We start from the raw sequence: 14220 nt of genomic DNA, 5'->3' as shown, positions 1-14220 counted from the left end.
GTTTTAGGGGCAGTTAGGTGGCGCAGTGGATAGGACACCAGCCCTGGATTCAGGAGGACCTGAGTTCAAATCTGGCCTCAGACACTTGACACTTACTAGCTGTGTGGCCCTGGGCAAATCACTTAATCCTCACTGCCTCACAAAACAAAATAAAACAAAACATTTTAAAATGTTGACAAATGATCAAGTTCACTGACCTATAATTTGAAGGCTCTACCTCTTCTTTTTGAAAATCAGTATATTCCCAGGTTGTTAAAATGTTAATAAATTTCCAGGGTTGGGGGAGGGGTAATATGCATTTTCTCTTACCCTCCAGGGCTCTGTTGTTCTCTTGGTTCAGAGTCAAGAAACTCTGTCTCTTCCTCCATTTCCTTTTCTGGGGCCACACAACCCTCAGAAAGCCGTGGTGAAAGCATTTCCCATTCACTGTCATGGGCAACTGCCTTTAACAAAAGAGCATCTCCATCCACCTCGCTTGGGCTCTTATTCTTATTCTTCCTTGCCAGGCTGCCCTGGGAAGACTTCTCCATTCTCGAAAATTCGTGAGGACTTTTCTTCCTTGTCTCTGCACAGACCTGAGTCTGTTCAGCTTCTCTCAGTCTCTGATCTATGGAAGTGATGGAACCTCCAAACCCCACGGCAATTATTTCTTTCTGTCTGGAATTCTCTTGAGGTGATGCACTGTCAACTTCACTTTGGCCTAAGACCATCCAACCTGGATCTTGGCCAGGGCTTTCTAGAGGTCTCTTTTCATCTTCCAGTTTTGGAGGCACAATGTAAGAACCATTCTCTATTAAAGGTCCCACTGCAGATTGGCCTTTCCTTTCATTTACTACAACTGACTGAAATCTATCTTGAGAGGATGCTGAAAACTCTCCTGGATGCTGCATTTGTTCTGACCCAACATTGGCTTCTTGTAATTCAGATTGACTTCCCTTTGGTTCAAGGTCAACCTTCCTCTCAGAGAAGTTTTCTTCATGGTCAACAAGAATATAATCCATTTGTTGTGCACTTGGGTCCTCATTCATCCCCATACATGTGTCTTCCTTATTTCCTGTTCTTGGCTCAGGATCCTTGCTAGAAACAAATTCTGCTTTAAGGTCTAATGGATTTTGGATAACACCTATATGTGAATAAGGGAGAGGGAAGTAAAGGAACGAGGCAAAGACATTTTGGTTAGATGCATTATATAAATTTCTCTTCTATTTCAAAAGATCCCTTTAAAATGAAAACATCTTCTAAAAACAATTTTAAAAAATTCATAGTTACTGGCTGATTTTGTTACTTGGAAGCAAGAATTATAAGCTATTTTAATTACAGAGACTGCTTATTTGAAAAGACTGCATAAAGTTTAGACTTACTTCATTTGACATGCACTTCAAAACTTAGTAGCTCATGACACTTGATCCTGTCAAACTGACCCTCTGTTTCCCACACATGATACTCATTTCTCATCTCCAAGACTTTGCAAAATTAAGGGGGGGGGGTGCGGGGGGCAGGAGAAGAGAACAAATCCCACACATGCAGTCTCTTAAATCATTCCAGGAAAGCCATGTTTTTGTTAGTTAATGCAACATGTCTTACCGTTAGGTGGTCTCATGTCGCCACCTTCTGGTGAATCAGAATTACGTGATTCTACTTCATTGGAAGAAAGAGCTGACCCAAGATTGGAACCAGATTCTAATGGCAAGGATGCTGGCTCAGGATCTTCCTGTATATATAATTCAAGGAACTGATGCCTGGCCTTACCGTCTCTTTCCTCTGAATGGCTTGTGGTGTTTTTTCTGGGCAGCGGTGCAGGGAATAGTAATTCTTCCATTTCACTGTCAGAAGACTGTTCCTCAGTTGAAAGGACTTCCTTCTCCTGCATGGAGTTTTGGGGCACCTCTGTGAGAAATGATAAATCAAAGGGAGGTGTATATGGCATAAGTGAATGTTTGGTAGACATCTCCAAGAGAGCCTCACTACCATAGTGAAAGTGTTCAGGTTCTTTTATTGCTTCTTCATCAAAATTTGTAACCACTGAGCTATCTTCAAAATCACTCCAAGAGGCTGCTGAGAGACGGATGCTTTGTCTCCTTGTAGAATTTTCAGGGTTGTGCTTTTCTAATGGTGATTTTTCCATGTCCTTTGTTGTTCTGTCTGGAGTGTTCATTGCATCATTGAAACTGTGTCCTATAATAGCCTCATTTCTATAATAAAAAGGGCTTGTGGCTGTTGGGGTCCCAGAGTTGGCTTCTGGCTCTTCACCAGTTAAAGGATGTCCAGTGTTAATCAAGGCCTTTGTATCTTTTTGACTTTCAGGAAAGATACCACCTGTTGTTATACACGAGCTGTTCACCTCAATAGTAGCTGGTGACTGGGGAGTCACGATAGCATAGGTCCCCACATTTTCAACAGTCAAATTCTCTGTTTCCACTGGTTCCAAAACTGATGCTATTTCTAGGGTGGTTTCACCTTTGAATTCTCCTGGGTTTCCACCATTGTCACCAACCGGTTCAGGAGGTTCAGAGGAAGTTCTAGGAGAAATCGAAAGATCTAAGCTGTCAGAATCTGCTTGTTTGTTGTTTGGATGCAAGGAAAAATGTTTTTCATGATTCATTTCCACATTGTGAATGGCAGATTTCTCTGTACGAACTAGAGTAGTTTCTTCATTCCCCTCTGATTCAGTGAGATGAAAATCACTAGCTTCCTCTCTAGGGCTGGTTGAAGCTTGGTCAAGATGCTGCCTAGTTTCTTTCTTCATTTCATATTCATGACACACATCAGGACTGGTGGAAGACTGGGAGTTGCTGTCCTGGTCACAGTGATTCAATATGTCTGGATTTTCACCATCTGCTTTCAAGCTGATGGGCTGTTCAGTATCGGTCCACAGATCAGGCATAGCTGAGATAATTTGTCTACCTTCTTGGAAATTGTCATGCAAAATATCTGGGATGAATGTACCTTGATGGACCTCATCACTCCATCCAGGGCTAGACCTTATTGTCATTTGAGAGGAAGGACTGTTAGCAGTGGAATCATTTGCATGAATGAGTTCAGAGTCTGGCTGATCCAGAGCAGACAGCACTCTTTCTTGACATTGCTCTTGGGTATGGATTTCAGGCACAAGCTCAGTGACAGCAGCTGATATGAACAGTTGCTCTTTTAAATCCTCTTCTTCTTGACTTGGGTCAAACTCATCAAACTGCTCCATCAGTACAGAATCTGAGGTTATCTGAGTTGGCTGGATGTTCCAGTGTCGTTCATAGTTTTCCTCATTCTCACCTTGAAAGGGTGCTTGGTTTTCATCTGTGAAAGGGTCAACATTAGGTGCTCCTTTGGATTCAAGATCACCCTGAATAAGTGCATCCCATGGATCCACCTTTTGGCATACAGAAGAGGTCTCTTCCAAAATGACATCTGGGTCAGAAGATTTAATATCCTCAGGACTCTTGGTGTTCCACCATTCTGTTCTGTCATCTGAAAATCCAAGAGTTTCCACTTTGGACTTATGCTTTCCTTCTGACAATGATGCCTCTTCAGTTACATCTTCAGTCTTCACATTTTTAGGAGACATTTGCAGTGATGCTTCTTCAGTTACATCTTCAGTCTTCACATTTTTAGGAGACATTTGCAGTGATGCCTCTTCAGTTACATCTTCAGTCTTCAATGTCTCTGGAGAACACTTTGCCTCCTCTCTAAATTCAGTTGCCTGCTCCTCATTTTTACTCACAGGTGAGAAATTCCATTGATCAGGACTGCTTTGATCTTCATAGAATGGGCTTCCTTGACTCTCACCTTTGGTTGTTTCCCATGAATCTCTATATTCAGGAAATTCTTGACTTTCTTGGCCAGCTATGGTCAAACATGCATTTTTTTCATTGAATATATTCCATATCCTAGAATTCTTTTGCAAATCTGCTTGGGAAGTGATCAAATTAACTTCTTTCTCCAATTTATCTTCACGATTAAAGCTGCTATTCAGTTCTGAGCTTGTTGTATCATTGAGTGCAGTTTTAGGAATTTCAGGCTCATTTTTTTGGTAAAGGTTCACTGCTGAACTTCTTTCCTGAGATCCTGAATTTCGAGGAGTGTTCCCTCCATCAGGGCTTGACAAAGAAGATTCATCATCATTCATTTGGGCATCCCAGATATCTAAAGTTTTGTGTTTGACAACCTTTTGGAACTCATCCATCATTTCTCCCTGCAAGTCTCCCATTTCAGGCACCATTTCTGGTTGATCATCAGTGGTAACAAGTTCAGAGTCTTTATTATTTCCTGTACTCCAGTCATCTTGATTCTTTTGCTGATAGTCTGTAGTCTTCATGTCACCCAAGCTGGGCATAGCAGCAGATGGATCACTTAGATCAGGGCTTGATGCACTTGAGTGTGTATACTCACTGGACACAAGATCATCCTCACCATTTGCCATTTGAAAATCTCCTGCAGCAAGATGATTTTGAATACTTTTCATTTCACAGTCTTCATTTATTTCAAGACTAGTTCCATTTGATTGAGAGTCACCACCTACACGTGCATTCCAAATATCAAGACTCTGAGGACTTTTAAGAAGAGGTACCTTATCTACTTTCTCTGTGGACATACTCTCCAATCCAAAAATTTTATATGACGCATTTTTCTCAAGGCTAATTTCAGATAATGAATGATCTGTTACATCTTGATTTTCAATAGATAAAATGTTAGCAGTGTCAACTGAGTTTCCCTGATCCACAAAATGCTTTTCACAGGCATTATTTATCTTCAGATTATTTGTGGAAGCTCTTGTATCACTGGTCTCTTGGCTAGTGGTATCGCTCTGGAGTTCCACCAGCTCCTCTGAGATTTCATTGGTGTAGGGACTAGATGCAACTGAAGGAGAGCTGCTTTTGTTAGAGTCATCACGAGTTCCTTGATTTTCATATGCAACTGGAGAATAGAGTTCTGGCTCACTGTCTTCTCTTCCTGAACTTCCTGAAGCACTATCTACCTCAGAACTTCTTGTATCCTCTTCAGTTAAATATTCCTTATCAATGTTTTCTTGGATGTTCTCATCTTCACTATGCTTATAAGTCTTATCCTTCCATATGTCTGAATGTTCAGGATGTTTTTTATTCTCAGGACTTGTTGCAAAGAATACTGCATTGCTCACTGAAGTACTTTCTTGTGTTTCCTGATTGACAGAATTAGCCAGAGGGGTGACAGGTGTAAATGCTTCTTCCTGCTCATTTTCTAAGATTTCTAGCTTATCTGGGATGTTGTTGTCCTTAATATTTTCTGAGGAGCTCAGAGTTTCCCATGGTGATTTGTTTTCATCTGAATCTACAATGTGTGATGAGTCAGGCAGTATTAAGGATGACACATTGTCATCTTTCATGACTGTATCCCAAATATTGTTAAAGATTTGCTGTCCACTTTTCTCGTCCAATGAACTGAATTTATTGAAGGTGGCATCTTTTCCTTCCTCAGAGTGAATGTAGGGCATGTGGTGCTCCCACCCTACCTGACTGTCCTCCTGACTCTCAACACTCCATGGTTCTAGCTGTCTCACTGAAAATCGAGTTTGTGGTTCTATACTTTCATGCATGTATCCTTGGGCTTCTCCTTCTTTGGAAGGCTCTATCCCCCCATTACAGTCATCCCAATCTAAATCATTATCTAAATCTGAAATAGTTGCTGTTGACTGTGTGTCCTCAAGGATGACTCTATTCCACAAATCAACATTCTCAGGAGCTGCCTGCCTGGGTTCGGTGCCACTATGCATGAGGGTCAGTTGTCGGTTTGTTTCATTATACATCTGCATCATTCTAGGATCATCATAACTAGATTGACTGCTTTCCCCAGCATCATCCTCGGCCAAGAAATTCTTAGTATCTGGGTATTCTAACTTGAGTAAGTCTTTATGTGGATTTGAAGGGACATTTGGTTCTGAATCAACCGTTACAATCTGGCTATCATTTGGTGTATGCATTGTCCACATCTCTAGGGTCCCCGGGCCTGAACTAATTCGATTTCTGTATGATGGTGCCTCCATTGACTGCGGAAGATTTTCAGCATCATTTGACTTATTCAGTGAGGTCTCTTCTGCAGCTATGTTAACATCCTGATCAAAAGTTTTGTCTTCGGTTTCTTTCTCCTCCCCCACAAATGTAGGTGATATAGAGTCTGATGTAGAATAGTTGGTATCTAATTCGGAAGCAATCAAATCTTCACCTACATTGGATGTGCTAAAGTCTGAGCACCTATATGATAAGAAGGAATCTTCCCAGGGAGCTGGAGCTCCTTCCTTATCATTCTCTTCATATAAGTTCCAGGTGTTTACCTTTTCAAATGATTTTCTCCTGATCTCAGAATCATTGAACCCATCCCGATCTTTCCTAAGCAGTTTGGAATTATTCCATATAATTTCAGAATCAGGACTGGGATTCTCAGACTCAGTGTGGACATTGTTGGTATCACTTTTGTTCTCATCCCAGGCTTTTGAAGTCATTTGATTATTTGGAGTTTTTGGTAAACTCTCTGATGGGACTTCTGCAGAAAAAGAAAAATCCCTCTTTACCACAGCCCACTCATCATGGTCCCTTTTGGGAGGCAAACTTCTGTCCATCTGATGCCCATTCCAGGTCTTTTTCAGAGCATTGGTGCTGTCATCTTTACTAAATTTAGTCCAGGTGGGGAAGGGCTCTGACTCCACCTGTTCATCACTGTCACCTGCAGGATTTTCCCATGCATCTCTTTCCATTGTAGAAGGTGAGTTGGGCTGCCACACAGAAGCAAAGTCTTCTATCAAGTGGCATGTCCCCTGAGGGGAAGCATGTGATAGATGTGATTTCTCAGGAGGCAGTTTCTGGTGTTCTGGATTGTCCTCACTTTGGTAATGGGTGTCAGTGTTATCCATGTTCTCTTGTTCAATTTGGGTCTCCCAGGGACCTAGCTTTGGGTATTCACTATGTCTTGACTGTTTTTGCTGATATACAGAATCTGAAGCCCTCCTATCAACGGGGCTTGCCTTATGATCTTTCCAGGACTCAGGGCTCTGGAAGACAGATTCCTGTTCACTGGAACTGCATGTGTCAGTGTTCAGTAGGGCAGTATTTTTCGAGTCAATTTCTAAACCTCCCCACCAGCTGCTGCACCTCATTCGGGTTTGAGTAGATCCTGTACGATCTAAATCATTTATTTTTGGCAGCATGTCTTCTGGGAAGAACAAGCTTGGGTCCTCTGTGAGTGGTGAGCTTTCCACAAAGCTGTTCATTGGAGTTGGTGGGACTCTCGTCCCAACGCTTTTCAGTCTCTCAGAAGGAGGAGAGTCATCTCCCACAAAATCCGTGAGACTCAAAGTTCTTTCTGAGAGGTCCCCAGGACTTTCCTGCCTCTGAGCAAATTCCCCATCAAATTCCAGAAGACTTTCCTTTTCAGCCACTGTCATCAGCAAACCTGGTGAATAATTATCCATGTCACCCCCTAATAGATTCATTTCATCAAGTACTTTTGGCACTGTGGGTGGCTGTCCTTCTGATGAATCACTGTTGGGAAAGAAGTCATCTGCTGGGGAATAGTCAGCTGAACGGGAAGATGACTGGGATTGCACAGAAACATTGGGTGTCGGGTCAAAGTTGAAAAGATCAAAATGTTCACCATCTTCTCCAGACTGTGGTTTATGCTCCTCAGCTATTGCTCCTTCAGGGATGGGACTATAGGAATCAAACCCTGGGAGGAGGCTATGATGAGACCCAGCACCTTCACCTACTGGGCTGTCATCACTTAGGAAAACTGAGCTCTCCTTGGAAGAACGGCTGCTTCGAATGGTTGCCAACCCACTATCAGGGCTCACGAGGTCTACATTGACATCTACCTGAGCTGGGATGGAGCCATTGAGATCTTGAGGGTTTTCTATGAAATTCACACAACTGGGCTGTGGTTCTACATCAGAACCGTACAGCTCCATGATGCCAGAAGACCCCTGAGAGAGAGGTGCACTGCCGGCCACGGCTTCAGTGGAGGATGTGCGGCTGTTGGAGACCATTTCTGAACAGCTCCTGTTAATGACTTCCTTGACAAGGAGAATCATCTGATCAGAAGTGATCATGGGGTCCTCCTGCTGATACACCAGGATCTCATCACAGCCACATTCAAAGGGCTCCAGCTCCAGGCAAGGATTCTGGCATTCTTCCAGTTCACAGCAGATCTGTCAGGAGAGCACAGGATTTCAAATAAACGTGGCCATTCACCCCAGTCACCTTTGTGGCCAACTCACATCATAGCCACTTAATCACACAAGCTTGAAAGGATAAGTGAAACAAAGTAACTTAAAAACCAAGGCTTCACTTCAGTGGAACCCAGCTCATCTGCCTCCAAATGGTGGCACACAAAAATTAGGATTGCACAAAACAAAAACAGAACCAGAGGGCTATAAGGACCTACATTCTACCACACTGAGGTATTTGGCAAGAGAGGCACTGCCCCATTTGGAAATGCCTTGGCTCTAAATGCCATATTTTACTCCCACATGCTACACAACCCTTCTTCCAAACGCAAGTTATATGCAATGAATGAATGGTTAAAAAAGCATTTATTAAGCACTTACTATTTACTTTCCATTATGTTAAAAGTTGAAGACAAAAACTAAAGCAAAGAAGTCTCTGCCTTCAAAGACAACTTTTTCTAAATAGGGAAACATCACATATAAGGGAGTGGGGGCCACAAAAGAGTAATTTTGTATGCGAAGCTACAGGAAAGGTTATAAGATTTTTGTTGTTTGTCCTTCATTGTCAAAGAGGACCATGATATCAGAAGGTGATGTCATGGCTTGCAGTGAATTGGATTTAAGCGAGGGAGGGCTGTGCAAAGTCACTAGCCTCACTCTCTCCTCCAGAGCCATCTGGGTCCAGTGACATGTTATACATCAGGACCCCTGGATGTAGCATACACTGACATTCTAATATAAACAGCAGTGACAGAGGAATTGTATTCTTAAATTGCTACCTGTGACCTCTGGGAATGGGAGGAAGGAATGAGGACCACTGCAGTGCCTTCCAGCTTTCCCATATATTAGCATTAGGATATGGGAGTAGTATAGGATGGCAATTTAAAATCATCACTGCTTGTCTTTAGGTTGACTAATAGCTCAGCCAGGAAGTGGCATTAGGGTAAAGGAAAGGACCTAGCTCCTTCCTATGGCAATTTCCATTTGGAAAAGTGTTTCAAAATAACAAGACATTTCCCATTGGTCATTATTAGGAGGAGTGGGCACTGGGCTCTCCTAGGAAATTAATATTTATAGGGTCTATGATGATACCTTCAAAGACTTGTTTTAACCCGATACCTGACATCTTCTGTAACCTAATATAGGACTGTCTTTTGATACTTCTAGTTCAATTCTTAAAAGCCGACCTTCCACATAGACCATTTATCCCAGTATTCTACAGACCATAAACTTAGAGCTGGAACATATCTTAGAAATCATCTAGTCATACTTTCCCATTCTACAGATGAGGAATCTGGAACTCAGAGAGGGCATGTGATTTTCCCAAGGTCACACTGGTAATAAGTAGGAGGGGCAGGATTTGAACACAAGTCCTTGGGCTCCTAATTCAGCACCCTCTCCTCTACACAACGTTCTTAAAGCAAAAAAAAAAAACTAAACAAAATAAAAAACTAAAAACAACCTATTGTGCTGGGTGCTCGCTCACCTGATTGCACAACTCCACATTCTCTGAGTATACAGCTATCTGTCGTTTTGTCTGTTGTTCTTCCGATAAGTAACTGGCCAAAAGGATGAGTACATCAAAGCCATACTTTTCTGTAAAGATCTTCAGGTCAGTAACAATGTTTCTATGAAACATACAGTCCTGTAATAGAAAGAAAATGTAAACATTATCATAGAAATTCCCAATTTGGAGGTGGGAGGAATGTGATACACCCCCCCCACACACACGCACACATGTAGACTCTATGGTCTAATCCTAAAAAGTACTATATGGTGAACATTAAATATTCAGTGTGAGTGTACTTAAGTTTATTTTCTTTTGACAATTTTTGAGAAGTTTATACCAATCCTTAAAATAAAAAAGGATACTGTAAAGTCAAGGTTGGGAATCGTTACTTTTATAATAAAAGAAACAATTCTTTCCTACATAATTAGGAGCAGCTGTCAATGATGTCAGCCAGTAAAACATGTGGTGCAGTCACAAGGACATTTAAAGGGGAAGTAAGCCTGGTGGGGCCTAAAATGAGGCCACTCAGGAAAAGCCACATTTCTTATGTAAGATACCCAGAGGATATGTTTAAGAGAATTCCATAAGCACATATAGGATGCATAGTGGAAATGGCTGTCAAAACACTGAGGAAGAGAATGAATTTGCAGTAAGTGACTAGGAAAAAGGAAACTATTCTGGTCACACAGCTGTGGGGGGCATTTCATTCTGTTTATACTTTCCCTTCTCCTGATAACAAAGGATTCAGTCAAGTCCTAGTGCTGGTGATCCAATCTGACTGCTTAGTTCTGATTCAACAAGGACAGAGGTTAGTGTTGAATCAAACATGGTGCATACCATAGTTAAAAAGACTGTAGGATAATGGGAACCATTAAAGAAACTGTTAAAATTAATTTGAACTAATTTGAATTCCATAAACAAAATAGAAAATGTTAAATTATCTTTTAAAGTAATCCACTGGGGCAGCTAGGTGATACAGTGAATAAAGCACTGGCCCTGGATTCAGGAGGACCTGAGTTTAAAACCAGTCTCAGACCCCTGACACTTACCAGCTGTGTGACCCTGGGCAAGTCACTTAACCTTCATTGCCCCGAAAAATAAATAAAAGTAAGCCACTGGTCGGTTTAAGAAACTAACAGTCAGAGTAACCTTCCTGAAATGGAATACTAACCTGTTATTGACAATTAAATTAAACAAGTTATTAAGCTCTATGATAGTGCAATTGACTATCTAGCATACATTTGCAAAATGGAGTTGGCCCATTTGAGTTTGGGTCCAGGGCTCCCTTAGAAGGTATGTACTAGACTTTGAACAGTAGAAGAGTCCTCAGGACTTGGTCAGATAAATGAAGAGAAGATGCCATTGATGAAATCTAACTCAAGGCTAAATCAACTAAAGTTTAAGAGAATAGTCTCAAGGTGCCTCCTATTATTATTTCTTAAATATGACAATAGCAAAAAGTAATTATCATTATCAACAACTCAGGCAAGTGACGTTTTAAATTTATTTATTTGTTTGTTTGTTTTCGGGGCAATGAGGGTTAACTGACTTGCCCAGGGATTTACAACAGGTTTCTCTGATAAAGGCCTCATTTCTTATATAATAGGGAACTGAGTCAAATTTATAAAAAATAAGAGCCATTCTCCTGTTGATGAATGGTCAAGAGATATGAGCAGGTAGGTTTCAGATGAAGTAATCAAAGACAGCCACAGTCATATAAAAAAGCTGCTCTAAATCACTATTGATTAGAGAAATGCACATTAAAACAACTCTGAGGTACCATCTCAAATCCATCAGATTGGCTAACATGACAGAAAAAGAAAACGACAAATGCCGGAGGGGATATGAAAAGAAGGGACAATAATGCATTCTTGGTGGAGTTGTTAACTGGTCCAACCATTCTGGAGAACAATTTGGAAATATGCCCAAAGGGATATAAAACTGTGTACACCCTTTGACCCAGGAATACTACTACTAGGTTTATATCCTAAAGCAATCAAAGGAAAAAGAAAAGGACCTATATGTACAAAAATATTTATAGCAACTTTTTGTGGTAGCAAAGAATTGGAAATTGAGGAGATGCCCATTAATTGGAGAATGGCTGGAGAAGTGGTATATGATTTCGATGGGATACTATTGTGCTATAAGAAATGCCAAGTAGGATGGTTTCAGAAAAACTGAGGAAGACATATATGAATTTTCTGCTTTTCTTCTAATCTTGGCAACATTGTGTTTTATTTGTACAAAACCTTTTAAATTTAAGATAATCAAAGATTATCTATTTATACCCCATAATGCTCTCTATCTCTTGTTTATTCATAAAATCGTCTCTTGTTCAGAATTCTGATGGGTAATATGTTCCATGGTCCTTTAATTTACTTCAAATTATACATTTCTTTTTAAAAAAAATTTGGGGGGTGGGGCAATGAGGGTTAAGTGACTTGCCCAGGGTCACACAGCTAATAAGTGTCAAGTGTCTGAGGCCAGATTTTAACTCAGGTCCTCCTGAATCCAGGGCTGATCCTTTATGCACTGTGCCACCTAGCTGCCCCAAATTATACATTTTAAAAATGACTCTATATTAAATCCTCAATTTCAACTCTTGAGTGATGTGGTATTCCATAGCGTAGAGCCTTACAACATTGCCAGAAAAATAATGGATCTCAAAAGACGGGCCTTTGCTTCAGGGAGAAACATGGGGGTCATTGAAAGAACTGTACAGTTTTCCCAAAGCAATTCAGCCCACTCTCTTTCTATTCAATTCTGAACCTGGCTTATCATCCTTTTTCAGTGTCTGTCCAAGATCTATCTCTATCTCTATCTCTATCTCTATCTCTATCTCTATCTATCTTATATCTGCATCTACATCTGTATCTATCTCTATCTCTACATCTGTATCCATATCAGCTATATTTGTATCTAAATCTATTTATATATGTACCTATATCTATATTCGTATCTTTTTCATACCTACATCCATATATCTATATTGATACATATATGGATATATCTGTAGTTGTCTCTATATCTATAGCTCTATGTTTCTATACCTATCCCATCTACTCTGCCTGTTTCTCTCTCTCTCTCTCTCTCTCTCTCTCTCTCTCTCTCTCTCTCTCTCTCTCTCTCTCCCTCCCCCTACCTATCTATCTACCCATGAGTGAGTTCTTTATATTATACCCAACCATGTGCTCTGGTATGGACATGTTGGGAATGAACAAACTGAAACAAACTACAGAAAAGATTTTATAATGTCATCAGAGAAATGTATGGCTTGAAAAAGAAGAGAGAGCAAGGGACAATTTGTTCTTCTTTGTTTCACCAGCATTCATGACTACACTTCACCCCTTTCCAGTGGAGGATTTGTAGGAAAACAAGTACCAAAGTTATACACAATGGGATGGAGAACTCACATCGAAGAGGTCACAAGATCTATTGTCATAAGAACTTTTATAATGAAGTGTCAGACTAGGAAATTCAACATCCATTCAGTCATTGCAGAAATATTTATTAAGTGCCTACTATGTGTAGAACACTGTTATCAAGCTAGAGAAGGAGGCTTATATGACTGGCAAGCACAAAACCAACATTCAGATAAATCACTGTTGCTAGAAGCACAGTTTGTCTAACTTTATTAATCCATAAAACAGCCAAAGGGTCTGTTGGTTTCTATTCTACCATGTGTTAATAGTAATCCTATAAAGTATTTATGTAGTGATATATATTCTAATAAATTGGTATTTTAGACATTGTGCATTTTTCTCTATCATGTTCATTGACTTGTTCTTTAGAGAAGAGTTGTTAAACTCTCAGTCCAAATCAGGTAGTCATCTCTTGGGTGAGGAAAGGGGATGGGAGGAAGTAAAAACAAAAGAAATTACATGATAATTTCATTGTATATTTGAAAGGAATAGCAAGTTGTGCATAGTAGATTTGCAGTTTCATGTACAATCATTTCTATTGTACTATGTTATGGAAATATTAATTTTATTCATAAATTAATAATTAAAATTTAAAAGAATGTTAATGTAAAGATTAAAAAGAATGCAACATTAAAATGTAATTGGGAAATGTTCAACAAAATTAATAAAACTTCAACACAACACAGATAATGTTAATTTGTGGTTTTCTAAGGCAAAATGTGATTGGCAGGGATCTATTTCTATTTGAGTTTGACACAACTCTAGAGTTTACCCTGTGTGATACCAGCAACCACAGTATTAAACAGAATACTAGTAAACTGCATCTTTCTATGAATCACACAGTGCTGGATAAGAAACCCATTATGTGAGTCTGAAAATAATACCAAATTAAAATGGCCAGAACACTAATGCACTCCCTCTCCCCACAAAGAACTGTCCAAATCAAGTAGTATCTTTCTGGCCCTAAGAAAATGTCGAGATTTATATTTGCACTACAGGCAAACCTGAGAACAAGTGAGAGTCGAGGAACCCGGCCAGCCTCGGATGTTTGCTCTTCCTTTATGCTAGCGCTGTTTGCATAGCAGATAATTTATTATTGTCTT

The 14220-nt window shown here is 40.2% G+C and overlaps 1 protein-coding gene across 1 annotated transcript in view; it reads right to left on the bottom strand.

The window, feature by feature from the left end:
• PRUNE2 (prune homolog 2 with BCH domain) overlaps positions 1–14220 on the bottom strand; it is a 338542-nt gene that overhangs the window by 102475 nt on the left and 221847 nt on the right. The window contains exons 7-9 of the mRNA XM_044001558.1: positions 9672–9830; positions 1585–8167; positions 310–1123 (exon numbers count right to left, since the gene is read on the bottom strand). Of these exons, the coding sequence (XP_043857493.1) occupies positions 310–1123; positions 1585–8167; positions 9672–9830 (7556 nt within the window). The remainder of the gene's footprint in view (positions 1–309; positions 1124–1584; positions 8168–9671; positions 9831–14220) is intronic.

The sequence above is a fragment of the Dromiciops gliroides genome, chromosome 1 (assembly GCF_019393635.1).
Source record: "Dromiciops gliroides isolate mDroGli1 chromosome 1, mDroGli1.pri, whole genome shotgun sequence".
Taxonomy (NCBI): domain Eukaryota; kingdom Metazoa; phylum Chordata; class Mammalia; order Microbiotheria; family Microbiotheriidae; genus Dromiciops; species Dromiciops gliroides.
Note: the sequence above shows the minus strand (reverse complement) of the source record. Positions and strands in the feature narration are given on the sequence as shown.